This window comes from Cervus canadensis, chromosome 17, assembly GCF_019320065.1.
Source record: "Cervus canadensis isolate Bull #8, Minnesota chromosome 17, ASM1932006v1, whole genome shotgun sequence".
Taxonomy (NCBI): Eukaryota; Metazoa; Chordata; class Mammalia; order Artiodactyla; family Cervidae; genus Cervus; species Cervus canadensis.
This window is the reverse complement of record NC_057402.1, coordinates 47,919,453-47,938,278: the sequence shown is the minus strand read 5'-3', so window position 1 is coordinate 47,938,278 and position 18,826 is coordinate 47,919,453. Positions and strand designations below refer to the sequence as shown.

Sequence of the window (18,826 nt, the reverse complement as noted above, 5' to 3'; positions counted from 1 at the left end):
AATCCCAGGATCGAATCTGTGTCTTCTGAGGCTCCTGCATTGCAGGCAGATTCTTTACCCTTGAGCTAATGGGGAAGCCCCAGGTGAAATAAATAAAGATCATTAAATATCTAGTGTATGTTTAGGTCAAATTCTGTTACCAAATGAATTATTTAACACTTTTTAATTTTCAGAGCCTGAAAGGCTTGGGATGTCAGATAAAGGCTATCCTGCTCTGTGTTTCTATAGATAATGACACAGCTCAAAGGGCAAAAATATGTTCATGGTATGAAGCCAGACCCAACCCAGCTGGGAGTTTTGGGATAAGACAAGTCTCCTGACAAGGCCAAGGGTGATGGGTGGGGAGAACCATTCTGGAGCGGATGTGCTATTACCTGAGTGTCTGAGCCATTGGTTCCAACTCCACAGATCCTGAGCCTCAGCCCTCACAGAGCCCTGAGCATTTCCCTGGCATCTGACTTAATCTACCTCTGAAGCTGGATCTTTCTCCAGTGGGTCCTCAGCCAAGACCACTCTCATATTGGTGAAGGTGACCTGCATGACCATCATGACCTCCACATGATCGTCCTGAAGCCTGGACTTCTGGGCCATCATGGGCTACTTCCTCCGAACACTGCAGTTGCTCTCCACCTGCGTGGCCATCTCACTAGTGGGCAGCCTGGACAGCTGGACGGTGCCCACAAGTAACTGGTCCTTTGTTATCTTGTGCTTCTGCTTCGTGGTGACCTTCATCATCCTCATAATCGAATCACTGGCGCTACAGTACTGCTTCTCCTTCTCTTGGGGGGATTTTATTCTCTGCCATGCCTGCTACCTCGCCCTCTTCTGCCTCTTGGTCTCCATCATTTACCCTGCTACCTATGTTCAGTTCTTATTTTACACCCCCTCCTGGGACCACGCCATTGCTGCTACTGCGTTCTGCTTCATCTCTACTGTGGCTTATGCCACCGAAGCAATCTGGATCTTGGGCTGGCCCCAGACGGGTGATTTCACTGGCTATATAGGCAGCCTGCCATTCCTGCTCAAGATGCTAGAGACACTGGTGGCCTGTGTCATCTTACCCTTCATCAGCAACCCCAGCCTCTACATGGACCACCCATTGCTGGTGTCGTGTGTGGCCGTGTACTCCATCTGCTTCATCCTGGGGATCGTGACCATCCTGTTGAACCTGGCTGACTATGAGAACAGGTTGCCCATCTCCTCCTCCACGTTCCATCTGGTGCTGAGCCTGCTCTCCGTCCTTCTCTACATCGGTGCTCTGGTCCTCTGGTCGCTTTACCAATTTGATGAAAAGTTTGGCGGGCAGCCTGAGAGGTCCAGGGATGTGAGCTGTCAACATAGACTTAGCAACTATGTGTGCGTCTGGGACCAGCGACTGGCTGTGGCCATCCTGACAGCCATCAACATGCTGATTTACATGGCTGACCTGGTATACTGGGCCTGCCAGTTTTCTGTAGGGACTGAGGACCAGCCCAGGGATTCCTGAACACCTCTGCTCACAGGAGGTATCTTTACCGAGCTCTGATGTCTTCCTGGCTCCCTCTGTCTCTCCTGAAATCCTTCCCCATTTATCTCACTTTCCTTTCTTTTCCCTTCCCCTCTTCTGCTCTGTCTCCCTCCTGTTTTCTTTGGTTTCCCACATTCTGTTTTGCCTCTTTCTCTTGCTTCTCTCATCTTATCTACATTTTTTACTTTTTGCCCCTTTTCTGATAATCCTTGGTTTTCTCATCTGTGTCCTGACCACCTCTCCCCATTTTCCTTCTTCTGATCCATCAGGACCTGAGACTCCTTCCTTCCTGACACCCCTCCTGCCTCCTTAGGTGCTAACTCCATATCACTCAGCCCTCTGTGCAGCTGTTCACACCCCGGGCCTCTGGAGGGGCCTCATTGCCAAAGCGTGTCTGTCCCCCTAGGGGTGCCTTAGTGTGTGGGGTGGATTTGGGGTGTAACTTGGTAGCTAAGGATCAGGCCTCACTTCCTCCTTGTGGAGGGGGTGGTATAGTGCACCTCTCCTTTAAGTTTAAAAAAAAAAATCTCTGGAGATCAATAATTTCCCTTGGGCAGGAGTGCTAATGCAGAGACTTGGATCCCTAGGCCCCCCATGGGGCTCCGTCCCACCTGAGATTGGCTCCGGAATTTTTACTGTCTTACTAAAACCCACTGTCTACAGGCCTTGTGGACAAAAAAATATTGTGAGTCATTTCTGTAAACGATGAATGCTGCTGGCCATCAAGCCTTCAGCCACTGCAGCAGCCCCCAGTGGGGGCAGCCCGAGGGGAATTCACGATGGAGAAAGACAGGGCACTGGCTATAGATCATTACAATGCGTAAGAAAGGAATGATTCTAATGCACCTTCTGGTCCCAAGAAAAACACTAAACCTTGAGATTCCTGTTTTTGTGATTACTAATAATCCTTTGATGTTTGACTATATGTTTCCTTCTTTTTTTTTTCCCAGCAAAAACTCCCAAGTATCCTGGCCCTTCCTCACCTCTTTGGAACAGTTCCGCAGAGCTATCTGTGACGTGTCTCCCAAGCTATAGTCTCTAGTGAGGTCTTCAAATAGAATGTAACTCACAACTTAGATTGTGAGGTTTCTTGTTTTCCCTTCAGTGAGCAGTTTTGGTGACTGATGAAGGAGGAACCCAGAGCAGACTTATCCTAACTCTACAAGGCACTGGAGATTGGGTACCTTTTGTGTGCATCTGCCTCTTCAGAGAGTCCAAATTAATATGGGGGAGGTTATCGGATCTCCTGTTATTGGGTGATGATGCAAAGTTTGATTTGGCGCTATTAAACTCTTCCCTGGAGGGGTAGGTTTTCCTTGACACTTAGTTCAAGAAGCAGTACCTGGGTTATTCTCAGGAGAAAGACACTAGGAAGATTTTGCTCGGTGGAAACACACCGATTTGAAATGAAATGATTTGAAATGAAATCCATATTTTAATGGCAAGAGGAGAAAAGATTAAATATAAAATTTTCCTTTCCCTGTTTGGGCCCCCTCCCTCCCCTTATTGGGTCTTGTGCATCTGCATTAACCATGCCTCCTGAGTAGATAACATTCCTTCTTTATCATATCAAGGACCACAGCTTCTTAGGAGATAATCTTCTTTCTTCTCCTAAGGGGCGACAATGACCTGTATGCACCACACACTTTGTTGAGCTGATCTGGATCATGTTAAGTGTCAGTAATACCTCACTTGATGGATAACCCTTTGTCTCAAAAGCTTATATAACTGTGCTTTGACCTCATAGGTAGAACATTCACAGAGTGTTCTGAAAGACTGTCTCCTAGGTTATAATTCCCAGACTGGCCCAAATAAAAGTTTCCACTTGTTTCTTAGACTGTCTGTCGATTAATTTTTTTCATCACAATGGGTTATTCTCAGATGAAAGACACAGAGAAGTGTCTACAGAATTATATTTACAAGGTCTTGCTTACCTGGAGAAGGAAATGGCAACCCACTCCAGTATTCTTGCCTGGAAAAGTCCATGGACAGAGGAGCCTGGCGGGCTGCAGTCCATGAGGGTGGAGGGAGATGGGTTGGTAGCAATAAAGTGGTAGAACTAAAAAAAAAAAGGTCTTGCTTAATTGGAAATTAAAGGAAACATCCCCAAAACGGCCAAATTGGTGTTCACTGGACTTTGCAAAATTAATTAGTTTTGCATGTGCAGCTAGAAAAATCAGCTTGATAAAATACATTTTTAGAATTCTGACCTTAAGGGATCAAAAGCCCTTTAGAGGGATCTTGCATTTCTCTTTCTGTGTCTTTGATATGTAAACATAACTGATCTTCTGAGGCTTTTTTCCCCCTGTATTTTAAGAGTTTCCTATATTTTAAGAGTTTCTACCATCCAGAAGAAATACATGGCAGCCAGTCAAATAGATTAGAATTTTTAGAGGAGATTTTTTGGTCTGGCTGTGTCAACACTCCTAGCCTCAATACTCCTAGCCCATAAGTGGCCTTTGTCACCTTCACCTTCGACATATAGTTATCTGCCTATACAGTGAAGGCCCTTTACTTTCTTAGGCTGTTTTTGAAAGAAAGCTTTCTAGATCTTGTGAAGGCTATATCCTCTTCTGGGGGCACTTCTTCTGTCTCATTGGTTTGAGCCACTATTAAAATTACTATTAAGCAATGGCCAAACGACAACAGACTTTATTTTCTTGGGCTCCAAAATTACTGCAGATGGTGACTGCAGCCATGAAATTAAAAGCCGCTTGCTCCTTGGAAGGAAAGCTATGACAAACCTAGACGGCATATTAAAAAGGAGATACATCACTTTGCTGACAAAGGTCCATACGGTCAAAGCTATGGTTTTTTCAGTAGTCATGTATGGACGTGAGAGTTGGACTATAAAGAAAGCTGAGCACCAAAGAATTGATGCTTTTAAACTGTGGTGTTGGAGAAGACTCTTGAGAGTCCCTTGGACTGCAAGGAGATCCAACCAGTCCATCCTAAAGGAAATCAGTCCTGAATATTCATTGGAAAGACTGATGCTGAAGCTGAAACGCCAATATTTTAGCCATTTGATGAGAAGAAGTGACTCATTTGAAAAGACTCTGATGCTGGGAAAGATTGAAGGCGGGAGTAGAAGAGGATGACAGAGGATGAGATGGTTGGATGGCATCACCAACTCAATGGACATGAGTTTGAGTAAACTCTGGGAGTTGGTGATAGACAGGGAAGCCTGGTGTGTTGCAGTCCATGGGGTCACTGAGAGTCGGACACGACTGAGTGACTGAACTGAACTGAACTGAACTGAACTGATGTACCTTGAGTTGGAGCTGAGACACTTCCCTAAAGCCAGGGCCACAGGGCTGGAGAAAGGGCAGACAAGGAAAACCACGGCCTCCAGATGGAGGGAAGAATAAAGCTGACATCCACCTTCCAGGAGCCTGGACTTTTTTTTAAAGTCACCACAAGAGAAATAGAAATCTCAAGTCTTCTCTTCTTGTGGGTTTGGGCCAAAATATTCTTGATCCCTGAGCTCTAAAAACTCCAACCTAGGAAATTAACTCAATTTCAGCCCAACAGGTGATTGGCCAGGAGGATTCTGAGCAAGTGCAGTTCTTCTGGGTGAAGCTCCCAACCCAGGTGCCAGGATCCTCCTAGGAAAAAGGGGGTCCTGTAAAAGGGGGCTCACAGTTTAATGACAAAGTACACAAGGGATCAACCCACTGTGAGTCCCAAGAACTCCAGTGAACAGACACCAATCTGAAAGAGCAAATAAATACAGTTAAGACAATTAATCACATTAGAAAAAGTCACCATGAAAAAAGGACAGGAAGATGGGAGCAAGGAGCATATGAATTGAAGAGTGTCCTTCAAAAAAGTCATGTCTAATCAGAACCTCAGAATGTGGCCTTATTTGGAAGTAGGGTCTCTGCTGACATATTTAGTTAAGATTTCCTGTGTGGAAATGGTCCTGGACAGAGGGTGGGACCACAGTCCAGTAACTGGTGTCTTTACAAGAGAAAGGACAGAGAAATTCACATACATGTAGTTGAGAGAAGATGAGCACGTGAAGGTGGAAACAGAGAGGGAGTTAGGTAGCCACAAGCTAAAGGGTCTCCAGAAGCTAAAGGAGGCAAGGACAGATCGTCCCCTGGGGCATCAAACACAGCACAGCCCTGCTGACCCCTTGTTTCAGACTTCTGACCTCTAGAACTGTGAGAGAAAAAGTTACTGTTGTTTTAAGATACCAAGCTTATAGTAGTCTGTTGTACAACTAATTTGTTACAAAACCAAGATAAATTTCTAGAAAATTTTCCAGAAATGCTTGCCTACCTCTTGCCCTAGAGCATGGTGGTCACATGGATCCCAGGACCCCTGGTCATATCTCCCAGGGTCTGTCCCCCAGTGTCTGAGACTCACAGGGGATGGTCCACTGATCTAGAGAAGGGGGGTCAATCCAAACACCCACAGGAGCCAGAAGGGAAGGAAATAAGTAAAGGGGATGGAGAGGACTAGGGCTGCTGGAGAGGACAGAGACAGCTGCCTCTGTCGGGGGTGGTGGAAAAGCAAGATGCCGTGTGCATAAGGTCTTGTGTTTATAAATCAGGGAAAAAAGGTTACAGATATGCCCTACAAACATGTGTGCATGTCTGTGCACACATGTCTACATATGATTTCAGAGCATGTGAAATGTGTTGAAGGCTATACACGAGGTTGAGGACATGGATGCTCCCGGGATGGAGGGGTGGATGCTCCTGTGAGCAGGCAGGAAGCCTGGCCATGCCCAAGAGGATAAACCAGGATATGGGAGATGATCATAGTCCTGCCTTATATCAATCAGACATGAGAATGAGAAAAACACAGAAAATACTAAGCACAGATGAGCATGAGGAGCAATATAAAGTAAAGGGCTCAGTAAGTGCTCAGCTCCAGGCACCCATCCCCACTGCTTCCTAAGGGCACACAGCCCCGTGACACCAGATCTCCTGAGGAGTCAAAGAAAGCTGGAAATGCAGATTTTCACTGAAATTAAAATATTGAGTAGATAACAAACACTTAAGAAAACAATAACACCAATTCTATATGATCTCTTCTAGAAAACACTGTATAGGGAAACCAAACACACCTCTGGACCACCTGAGTGCAAACTGGTTTGCAGCCCCTGATCTGGGACAAATCAAGCTTGCACGTGCTGATGTCCAGAGTGGGGCCGGGGCCTTCTGCCTTCTCTGTGAGGGAGAGGGGGACAGGTAGCTGGCACGGATTGGGTATGCTTATGTTCCAGGCCCTCTGATGAGCCCTTCACATGCTTTCATACATTTAATTCATATGAAGTCAATATCAGGACCATTGCACAGATGGGGAAACTGAGGCTCTAATGAATAAGCTTGCCCAAGGTCATCCATCTGTGAAGCATCCCCTCCAAGCCCCACAGCCTCCCTGTCACTCTTAGTGTCCATCTCACCTCCTCCTCCTTCCTCTGTCCCGGCCATGACCTTCCCAGCTCACTGTCTTCCGGTCCACATGCCTGGTGTTGGGCAGGCAGGGCTCGGCCACATCCAGGCTGTGCTCTGATGGGGGCACCGCGTCCAGGCTCACAGATTAGAGTGGGAAGACTCAGGCAAACCTCTTGCTTTCCAGGTGGGGGAACAGGGGCCCAGAGAGGGCACAGGCCTGACCCAGGGTCACACAGCAGGAACCCCCATGCCTCTCCTTCCCCAAGTCCTCCCTCTGTGCTATTAAATGGATCTAAAGTTGTCTTTTAGCCTTAGGTGTAAATTGCAGGGTTATTTTGTTGAGGTGAGTTGGGAACAGCTTTGGGGACAGACACCCCCATCAACCCTCACCCCAGTGCCCCTCCCCACCCCGGCAGTGCCCACGGGGAGGCCCGCAGGCTCCAGGGCTCCACTGGCAATTGGGGCTCAAGGAGCTCTGGGAGTCCAGGACGGTTCTCAGGTTTGCTCTGTTTCTCTTTCCAGCCTCAGCTTGTCCCAGGGTTTATTATCAGCAAAGGTGACCAGGCCCCTGATGGCAGGAAGCTGGCTGGGGCTCAGGGTGCTGGCCCTTCAGCCCTGGGCGCCTCTCAGCAAATAGTCCCTTGGAAACAGGGCAGCTGTCCCTGAGGAGGGGTGGGCTGGGAGGGGCCTCACTCCCCACACACTGGACCCTGGAGGAGCCCCTGTGTGAGCAGGACTGCAGCCCTGGCTGGCGGGACTGTCTTGGGCAGGTGACCTGGACAATTCCATGGTCTCCAGGGTCCCTGCCACTCTGGCCACGTGTCCCTGTCACAGCCCTGAAACCCCTTTAGGCCCCTGTTCTCCTGTCTCAGTTCCAGCCCAGGCCCCTCCTCCATGGGGAAGGTTGGCTCCATGCCTGCATCCCTTCTGGGTCAGAAGACACCTACAGGGCTGCCTCAGGGCCACTGGGACCCTGGAATCCCCCCTAGTCTTCTCCACTCTGCCCCCCTCACCCCCACCCCAGTCCCGGATGCATCCTCAGGGCTATCCCCTCCCAAGGGTCTTGCAGGTGTCTCCTCTTTCAGCTCCTGCCCTTAAAAAGGGGCCAACCATCCGTTCATCCCCACCCCCTCCCTGGGATGCCCTGAAAGGCTCCCCATCAGCATCAGACACAGCATCCTTGTTCATTTCCAATCCCTTCTTCCCAGCTTCGAAGCTGCTAACCAGTCTCCCAGGCCAGGAAAATTCTCACTCAGTTAAGACTACTCCTAGATCTTTCCTGACCTACACCTAGATGGCAGATTTGGAGCTTGAGAGCCAAACATTATGTCAATTATTCTGAGGTTCCCCCGTGACGCCCCATCTTGAGTCATGCTGGGTTGGCGTCTCCCTTCCCCAATGGGGAAGAGTCACAAGTTAAGGAAAAATTGGGCAAAGAATTCAAAATATTTCCTACTTCCCAAGTCATCTCATCCCCACAGCCTTGCTCTCACCCCATGGCTCCTCCCTGCTCACCCCTGAAGCTGCCCTCCTCTGGGTGGGGCTGTGTCCCCCCAGATGGCAGCTCCTTCTAGTGATGCTGCAGGGAGGAGAGCCGGGACATGTGTGTTTTCAGGTTGCTGTGGAAGGAGGCCGTGGCCTGAAGGTGTGTCCTGGGTCCCAGAGCTCCCACCCACGGGGGACCTGCTGACATGTGGGCTGTAGATCAAAGCATTCAAACCCACAGTTGATACTTCTGTCTGGGATTCCCAGGTCCTAGTCATGCCACCTTAAGGAAGGCACTGGATTTCCCAAGAGTCAGTCTTCTCATATGTAACATGGAGTGAGCAGTACTATCCATAATCCCTTTTCTGAAATCCCCGGGTCAGATCTGCTCCAGGACTCAGTAGTTTTTAGCTTCAGTCACGTAACCTGGTACATCTCCCTACATGCCATAATACCCAATGGGGCCTAGAAGCACCTTTTATCAAACATCTTAGTATTTCTACAACTGAACTCTTGAACATTTACACTAAGTGAAATAAATATAGATCACAAATGGTCTCATGTCTGTTCAGGTCAAATTTTCTTACAAAATGAGTTTTTTCTTTTTTTTCTTTTCCAGTTTCAGAGACTTAAAGGTTTGGGGTTGTAGATAGAGACCATACTATTCTGTGTCTCTGTAGATAATGGCACATAGCATAGGAAGATCCAAAATGTTCATAATTTGAGGCCAGCTGGGAGCTTCGGGATAAGACACATCTGACAAGGCCAAGGGTGATGGGTTGGGAGAATAAACTGCAGAGCAGCTGTGCTGTTATCAGGGGTCTGAGTCATTGGTTCAAACTCCACATATCCTGAGCCTCAGTCATCACAGGGCCCCTGAGCGTTTTCCACGCGTCTGACTTAATCCAACTCCAGAGCTGGACCTTTGTCCCGCAGTGAAGACCACAGCCATATCAGGGACATAGACTTGCACCACCATCACAGCACCATGAGCTTGTTCTCAGGCCTGGACTCTGTGACCATCGTGGGCTATTTCCTCCGCCTGGGGCAGCTGCTCTCCACCTGCGTGGCCTTCTCACTGGTGGCCGTCGAGGACACTCTGCGGGAGGGCATAGGTAACTGGTGCTTCATCATCTGGTGCTTCTGCTTCTCTGCATCCCTCCTCATCCTCCTAATTGAGTTATGTATATTCCGGTCCCACTTGCCCCAGTATTGGGATGGTTTTCGCCATGCCTACGCCTATTACTTTACCTTCGCCTGCCTCTCAGCCTCCATCATCTTCGGCATCACCTACATCCAGTATTTGCCTCAGGGTCCTGTCCAAAATCACGCCATCACCGCCACTGCCTTCTCAGCCATGGCTTCTGTGCTTTATGCCTTGGAAGTGGCCTGGGTGTGTGTCCGGCCTGGCAATGTACACCGCTTTATGCCCACCTTTCAAGGCGTGATCAGGAGGCTGGAGAATGTCGTGGCCTGTGTCATCTTCGGCTTCATCACTAACATTGACTTGTACCGGCACCAGCCTGCTCTGATTTGGTGTGTGGTCGTGTACTCGATCTGTTTCATCCTGGGGGCCGTGGGCTACTTCGTCAATGGGTGTGACTACGACAATGACAGAAGGCTATCCATTCCCTACCCTGGTTTCCTGGTGGGGCAGACAGTGCTCTCCATCCTCCTCTATACCACCGCTGTGGTCCTCTGGCCACTCTACCAGTTTGATGAGAATTTTGGGGGCCAGCCTCAGTGGTCCAATGATATCAGTTGCAGCAGTGACCTTCCCCCCACATTGTGCTTCTGGAACCAACGATTGGCTGTGGCCATTTTGACAGCCATGAACTTGCTAGCTTACGTGGCTGACAGTGCATACATGGCCTTGGTTTCTTTAAGGTAACGCTCTGCCCGTGAGTCTCAACTCCTCTTCCTAACAGAAATTTCATTACTGAGCTCTGCCTTCTCTGACGTCCTCTTCCTGATTCCCTCTCTTCCTCCTCACATCCTTCCCCATTCATCTCACTTTCTTTTCTGTTTCCTTCTCTTCTTCTGCTCTGACTCCTTCCTGTCTTGTGTGGTTGCCCACATTCTCTTTTGCCTCTTTCTCTTGCTGTTCCAGGAGAAGGCAATGGCAACCCACTCCAGTATTCTTGCCTGGAAAATCCCATGGATGGAGGAGCTTGGTAGGCTGCAGTCTATGGGGTCGAGAAGAGTCGGACGCAACTGAGCGACTTCACTTTCACTTCTCACTTTCATGCATTGGAGAAGGAAATGGCAACCCACTCCAGTGTTCTTGCCTGGAGAATCCCAGGGACGGAGGAGCCTGGTAGGCTGCCATCTATGGGGTCGCACAGAGTCAGACACAATTGAAGCGACTTAGCAGCAGCAGCAGCTTGCTGTTCCATCTTTCCTACAGTTTCTGCTTTTTGCCCCTTTTCTGGTCATCCTTGGTTTTCTCATCTTCCATGTCCTGACCACCTCTCCCCATTTTCCTTCTTCTGACCCATCAGGACCTGAGACTCCTTCCTTCTCTGCCCACTGCCCCCTCCCGCCTCCTAAGGTGCTGACTCCACAGCACACAGCCCTCTGTGCAGCTGTTCACACCCCCGGCCTCCAGAGGGGCCTTGTTGCCAAAGTGTGTCTGTCCCTCTGGCAATGCCTTAGTTGATGTGGGTGGGCGTGGGGCTGTGAGGTTGGGGGGGCAGGGTGAATAAGGATTGGACCTTCTTTCTCCCAGTGGAGGGAGGTGTCCACCCCACCTCTCCTTTAAGTTAAAAAATAAATCTCTAGAGGTCCATAATTTCCAGCAGCAAGAGGATTAAAGCAGAGACTCTGGGCCCCTGGGCCCCACTTGGTGCTCAGCCCCATGTGAGATTTTGGCTCCAGAACTTTTGCAGGCTCACTGAACACCCACTGCCTCGAGGGTGTCTTAGAGGAAGCCAGGGGTAGATACCCTTCCATCCCATATACTCTGAGGAATCAAAGAAGGAGCTGGCAGAGAAACCCAGGGTCTTGAAGACACCTGTCTGCAGTGTTTGTGAGGGGAAGCGATGTGGTCCCCCTGCCTCAGTGATCAAAACATCAGGTCCTGCCTCTGCAGGGAGAAGAGCATGGCCACTGCAGCCTTAAAGCTGGTGTTAGCTGGATTTCTTTTCTGGTTAGAACGGCACAAGTTACTGGGTGGCCCTACTCTTAAGGGAGAAGTTTCTTTTCATTTTATTTTTAGTGGCGTGGTTTGAACTGGATGGGGATTGCTGCTGCCATAGTCAAGGAAATTGCATTCATTGAGTGTGGGGGGCACACATATGTGTTTCTGTGTGCCAGCTGCTTTCTGATGTGGTGTCCTATTTCTTTGTGACTCAGAATAATGAGATCCATGTAAATATGCATCATTTTTAAATATTCTTGGAGCTCCTGGTACTTGTCAGCCCCTGCAGTCAATCACAGAGAGAAGCATTATCCAGAGGTGTTGTCCCTTGTACCACATCTATAATGTCAGCTTTTAAACCTTTAGCTCAGAGAGTAAAGAATCTGCCTGCAATGCAGGAGCCCCAGTTTGATCCATGGGTCAGGAAGATCCCTTAGAGAAGGGAACGGCAACCCACTCCAGTATTCTTGCCTGGAGAATTTCATGGACAGAGGAGCGTGGTGGGCTACAGTCCCTGGGGTTGCAAAGAGCCAGATGCAACTAGCACACACGTAAGATAAAAGTAAGAAAACCCACGAAATCCACAGATCCTAATTACCCCAAATTTGCCTGGAGCTCAAAGCTGCCAAGCAGACTTCCTCCTCACGAAAGCAAACCACCCTCTCAAGGAAACCCTCCATGAGTCTCTATTCACCTGTCCCCACCCCTCCAGCCCACCATTTACCACCCCAGCCAAATCCTAGAGAATGGCCCAGTGTTAGGAAAGAAGAGGTGGGCCCCACCATAATGCCCAGCATCTGGTCCCCTAGCTCTTAAAGGGGCCCTGCCAGCTCCCGGGTACCTCCTTTCAAAGGTGTGAGTGTGTTTCTTTGTACATGCTGAGTGTGTGTGTGTGTGTGTGTGTGTGTGTGTGTGTGTGTGTGCTCTCAGCCACAGAGCCTCAGAGCCCAGCATCCTAGTGTCACCAGGGCCAAGAGGGGCCAGGCAAGCAGAGCTGTGGGGGAGGGGACAGGAAGGACCCCCTTTGCTGCCCCTCTCTCCCGTTCTGGGATGAAGCGTGTGATCCTCATCCAGAGGCAGGTTGCATAGATGGGGAGGCCTTCCAGGAGGTGGTTCCCATGGCAGAACAGTGTTAAAAACTGATGTAGTAATTCCCACAGTTTTAGGAAGACAAGGAAAATATAAATTTTTTCTCTGCCTGTTTGGCCTCCTCCCTCACCTCTAGTGTGGATTGTGCACCCACGTTATGTGTTAACTAATCTTCCCTAAGGGAAGAAAAAGCTGCTTAGCCATAAAGATGAATTTTTCTTCTTCTGGTGCAGCCATGTAACTCCTTAGGAGATAACAATGCTTACTTACAACTTTACCAATACCTCAAGTTCTATTACTTGTATTCTGCCTATTTTACTTTTATATAACTTTTTCTTGTATTACCAAATGTTTAACAGAGCCTATGATAAAAATAATGATGACCAAGTGACTTGAAAAAATTGACCTGATGGATAATCTGAAAGATCCATGATTGTAACAGTGTGACTCTAGATATGGGAAGAAGCAACAGGGAGGGAACCATTTCCCTGAGGCTGAGTGGCCCAGAGGAACTTGCTACTGTTTCTAGGACTGGGTGAGTAAGAGCATTTAAGTGGTCTGTCAGTGAAATTATTAACTCTTGAGACAAATTGGTTAAAGATGCCTCCCAAGTTTTATTGAAAATAAAACTAAAATGGATGGGATTATGTAATAAAAAATGTAGCCCACCACTCAGGTTGACAAGAATCAAGTCATTAGCCACTGTTGTTGCTGACCGAGTATCCATCCTGGAGGGAATTCAGAGTGAAGATCAGGATGAGGTGCTTTGTTCTCTGGGAAGCCTGGCAGAACCAGCCCTCAATTAAATATTCACAGGAGAAATATTTATGAACTCAGGGTCTTGCATCTTCCCATATTTAGAAAAGCACTAATACCCTTAACTAAGGTATGTGTTCCTGTCAATAGCAGTCACCTGAAAAGACCTGGTTGCATGGACACTCTCACCAAAATCACTTACATATTTGTGTATGTATGTGGCATGTTTAAAAAGCAGAGACATCACTTTGCCGACAAAGTTCATCTAGTCGAGCTATGGTTTTTCCACTAGTCATGTACACATATGACTGTTGAACCATAAAGAAGGCTGAGTGCCAAAGATACTTTCGAATTGTGGTGCTGGAGAAGACTCGAAGGTGTCCCTTGGACAATAAGGAGATCAAACCAGTCAATCCTAAAGGAAATCAGTCCTGAATATTCATTGGAAGGACTGATGCTGAAGGACTGAAGCTCCAATACTTTGGCCACCTGATGCGAAGAGATGACTCATTGGAAAAGACCCTGATGCTGGGAAGATTGAGGGCAGGAGGAGAAAGGGGAGACAGAAGATAAGATAACTGGATGGCATCATCAACTCAATGGACAAGTTTGAGCAAACCTGAGGACACAGTGAAGGACAGGAAAGCCTGGTGTGCTGCAGTCCATGGAGTCGCAAAGAGTTGGACATGACTGAGCAACTGAACAACAATGACAAATGGTATTACAAAATAATGGCTATATTTCTCCTCAGCTGTTTACTATGTCCTTGTAGCTTATTTATTTTACACATAGTGGTTTGTATCTCTTAATCCTCTATTTTACCCCTCCCACCTCTCTCTCCCCACTGGTAACCATTAGATCTCTGTATCTGTGAGTCTGTTTCTGTTTCATAGATAAGTTCATTTATGTCATATTTTGGATTCCACATATAAGTGATATCATATGGTACTTGTCTTTGCTTTCCAACTTTCTTCACTTACTATGAGAATCTGTAGGCTCATGTTGCTGAAAATGGCATTATTTTAATATTTTCTTTATTTCATATATGAAAATATGAATGGATATTCCATACATGAAAGTAGAACTTTTGGTATTTCATTTATGAAAATATGGGTGGATATTTCCATATATGAAAATTGATTTTTTATATTTCCTATTTGAAAATAAAATTTCTTATATTTCCTGTATGAAAATATGGATGTATATATCTATACATGAAAATCTAATTTTCTATACTTTCTGTCTGAAAATATGGGTGCAGATCCTAGGGTTAGCTCTCTTGATAATTTTTTTTTTCTGGCGTTTGGAGATGGTCACTGTGGGTATGGCCAATGTCCTTTCCCAAGACAGAGGAGGGGCATTCCCTTCCTTCCAGGTGCTATCCTGCATTTATTGTTTGTAGGTTTTTGATGGTGGCCCTTCTGACTGGTGGGAATTGAGTTCTTATTGTCATTTCTGATTGTCATTCCTGAGGTAATTACAGATGCTGACCGTCTTCTTCTGTAGTGGAGATTTGGTGCTTTGTTTTTTTCCCCCCCTCAAATCGTGGGAGGAAAATTTTCCTGCGGTAAGTGGCTTCTAGAAAGTTGGTTGTGTTTGGAATTTATTTTGGCAATACCTGCCCCAGGACATTTCTTGAGGGCAGCTATCAGGAACAGCCAGCCAGACTTTCTGAATTGGAGATGCCAGTAAGCATCGGTGGTCGAGTTGAAGTTACAGGAAATGTCCACAAGGGGGCAGCCATTTCTCACGCCTGCCTCTGGACCCTAGCGAAACGAGAGCCTAGGGAAAGTTGGCTTTCAGGGATGTGAATTAGAGTGGACTGTGCCTGATCAAACACTTAAGGGCTAGTGGCTCAGTACTTCTCGCCCCTAAAGCTTCACAACCCTTCGTTCCACTGTCCCATCCGGGGCCACAGAGTCCTGCTGAGGGTGCTGAGGTGCCAGAAGGCAGCACTCTCAGGAAGAAGGCTTGAGTTGGGAACCTCAGCACCAAGAGACGTGGAGGCTAGGTGTCTATTGCCCCCAAGGTCCTCCAGCCCTTGATCCCACTCGGGACTCTGGTCCCAGCCAGAGCACAACAGGCCTTTAAAATAGGTTCACCGAAGGGCACTGTGCCAGGCTGTGTGGACCCCACCCCAGTCCAGCAGTGGGACCCAAGGCTGCTCAGCCTCCAGGGATGGGATAGTGTTGTAGCCACGCGTTCCAGGAAACAAACTCACTGAGAAGGACAACGCAGATAGTGGAGTGCAGTTTATTACACCGGCGGGCCCAAGGCAGAGTCTCCTCTTAATCAAGGACCCCGACCAGTTTTTGTGAAAACCTTATATGCCCTGAGTGTACTTGCTCAAACCCACCTCTCCAAATTCCTTGAAACTAGTCTGGACAAGGTAGAAGAGAGATACGATCAAAGTTAACCCGTGATTCATGTGTCACTAGACTAGATAAACAGTGGATATTTATCAATAGGCCTGTGGTTATATCCCGATAAACATAATGGAATTTACCACTTTGTTCTGTTACAGAGAGTTACGGAGAGTCCAAGTCCTGAGGCTCTTTCATCCGGGGGGTCTGGTTTTCCATTGGTATGCCATTTCTATAGACGCCGGGCACAAAGTTCAGAGTCCATTGGGAGGGTGACCATGTGTGTAGCCTAATGCTCACAGCCTGGCCTAAGATGGAGTCCAGCTCTGTCTGTTTCCTCCTTCAATAGCATCCACGTCAGGGAGGCTGGAGATAACAGAGTAGGCACTACTTTTCTGTCATTTTTTTTTTAACATCCTACTGATGCTGCCTTGCAGTATAGTTGATTTGCAATGTTGTGATTCTTGTCAGGGTACAGCCACCTGGTTCAGGCAGGATGTATCCATGGAGTACATTTGTCCTTTTTCGGATTCTTTTGCCATAGAGCTTATTGCAGAAGGTTGAACAAGGTACTGAGCATCAGGTCTTTGGGGACTGTCTACCTCACATGCAATTTTCTGTGTATGTGAAGAAGGAAGAAAGGAAGGAAGGAGATAATCCTTGTGGAGTGTCTCTTAGAGACACATATTTCTGGGCATATGTCAGCAATAGAGATTTCTGTGTGTATGCGAAAGGAAGGAAGCTGATAATCCCTGTGGATTACTGATTACAGATACAGATTTGTGCCTGTGTTAGTCAGACAACAATAAGGCGAGAAGTTTGAACCTTCAAACACCACTGGTGGGAATGTGAAATGGTGCTGCCATTTTGGAAAACAGTCTGGCAGCTCCTCAAAATATCAAACTTGGAGTCACCACATGACCTGGCAATTCCACTCTTATGGATAAACCCAAACACTTGTGCACACATGTTCAAAGCAGCCCAGTTTTCAAGCCAAAATGGGGAAACTACCCAAATGATCATCAATAAAGGATCGAACAGATACATACAGTGGGGTCCATCCACACAGTGGAATATGACTCAGCCATGGAAAGGAGCAAAGCTCTGACACAGGCTACAATGTGGATGAACCTTGAACACACAAGTGAGGGAAGCAGACACAGAAGGACACACCACATGTGATTCCATTTATAGGAAATGTCCCAAAGAGGCAAAGCCACAAAGAATGAAAGTGGGTTTGTCGTGGCTAGGGGATAGGGGAGGGGGGTGGGTGGATGGATGGATGTGTCAGGCGAGTGTATACTCCTCGGTTTTTGTCTCGTCACAACAAAGATTTGGAATGATGGACATTAAAGCCCCCTCGGCGTGTCACAGCTCTCGGGTCTTGGACAGACCGTGTTATAGCTCTCAGGTCTCAAACAGACCGTGTTATAGCTCTTAGGTAAATCAGTGTTACAGCTCTATTTTATTTAGATAATAGCAGAAAAATCCATCTTGGAGGAGTGAGGGCATGTCGATCCAAAGACGTGAAGAGAAGAGCGCCCCAGCGCGAGGAAGAGAGAGAGAGCTTTGGCTCCTCTTTTTGTATGTTTCTCTCTCCCTGGGCCTGTCCTACGTAAATTGGGCCAGCCAGGAGTGCTGTTTGTTTTACCTGAGGTCCTCACTCCAGTCCTCGGACCTTCCTTTGTTCTATTTTCATGGGCTTTTCCCTTCCAGGTCTTTTAGCCACTGCCATTTTGGACTCCTTTTCCCTATTCTAACTACCTAACGGATGATGGATGGTTGGATGGATAGATGATGGACGGATGGATGTGAAAGGTTGTTGCTGAACCACAAAAGACACCAGGATTCTTGGCCTCTGGAGGAGAAGAATTCAATCTGTGGCCAGAGGTGAGGCTTGATCGCTCAAAGCTTTGGTGTAATAAAGTTTTATTAAAGCATAAAAGGGATAGAGAAAGCTTCTGACATAGACATCAGAAGGCGGCAGAAAGAGTGCCCCGCTGCTAGTCTTTAGCTGGATGTTATATAGCTACTAGCAGCCTGCTAATTAAAGAAATAAACTGTCTCAAAACTCAGGGAATGGCACCAGGCCCCTCACCCACAACAAGCATTTTGAGATAACATTGGCACCAGGTGAGTCATCCTGGGCCATAAAATGATTGACATAAACCTTGAAGAAAGGCAGATTTCCACACAAATATATAGTTTCATTAGCATAGATTAGGAGAACAATGTGTGAGTATAACATACTGTTTTATCAAGTAGGTTCTGAGCCTTTAGGTGGAACCAACTTGAAGACACAGTCTAGGGTAAATGTATAGTACATTAACACAGCTTAAGACAAACATTTCCATAAGAAAAATGCATTGGTTAGCTCAAGGTTTGAGAAAAGGTTAGGTGGAACCGGGTGTCATTAAGGCAACACAATTTTTAAGAGAAACCTCTTTTTATATTTGTATAGAGAAGGGGAAAATATATAACACTAGTTTGTTTCCTCCTGCTGCTTAAGAGAGAGATAAAAATGTCTGACACTTGCAGCCTATTTCCTCCATTTGGAGACCCCTGCCTTCCTGCCTGCTACCTTCTCATTCCCCGCTTTTCTTCTAGGAGAATTATGTTGCCTAGGGAAAGGGGCTTTGTTCTCGTTCCATAACTGCTTCTGAGCTGATAAGGGGCATTGTCCCTAAATTGGTGAGGCATCATATTCTCCTAACCCTCATATTGAGGGTCTCTGATCCAGGGGCCCCAAGTAGTAGATGGAGGAAGCTGCAGCAGTCGCAGAAGTTTGAGCAACAATTTGTAACTTAAAAGCCTTCATGCAACTAGAAACAAATCCAACTACAGAGTTACAGATGCAGGGAGCAAACAGCAAAAACAGAACAATCAGAATTATTGTAATTAACATAGTTTCCCACCATGGGGAACTAGTTAACGTCCAAAGTGAGGCAGTTGAGTCTTCAGGAGTATCCATAGCCTGAATCATCTCGTTCATGTGTTTAGTAAAATGATTAATATTAGTGCTTATATCAGGTATATATGTACAACACTGGGTATGAATAATGGTGCAAGTTCCTCCTTG

The 18,826-nt window shown here is 47.2% G+C and overlaps 1 protein-coding gene and 1 pseudogene across 1 annotated transcript; both read left to right on the top strand.

Moving 5' to 3' along the window:
* The first annotated feature begins 592 nt into the window (after positions 1–592).
* On the top strand, positions 593–1,913 carry LOC122454954 (annotated as a pseudogene).
* A 7,475-nt stretch (positions 1,914–9,388) lies between these two features.
* Positions 9,389–10,291, top strand: LOC122454953 (myeloid-associated differentiation marker-like). The gene has a single exon (XM_043489602.1). The coding sequence runs from the start codon at positions 9,389–9,391 to the stop codon at positions 10,289–10,291; it is 903 nt and encodes a 300-aa protein (XP_043345537.1).
* Positions 10,292–18,826: the final 8,535 nt, after the last annotated feature.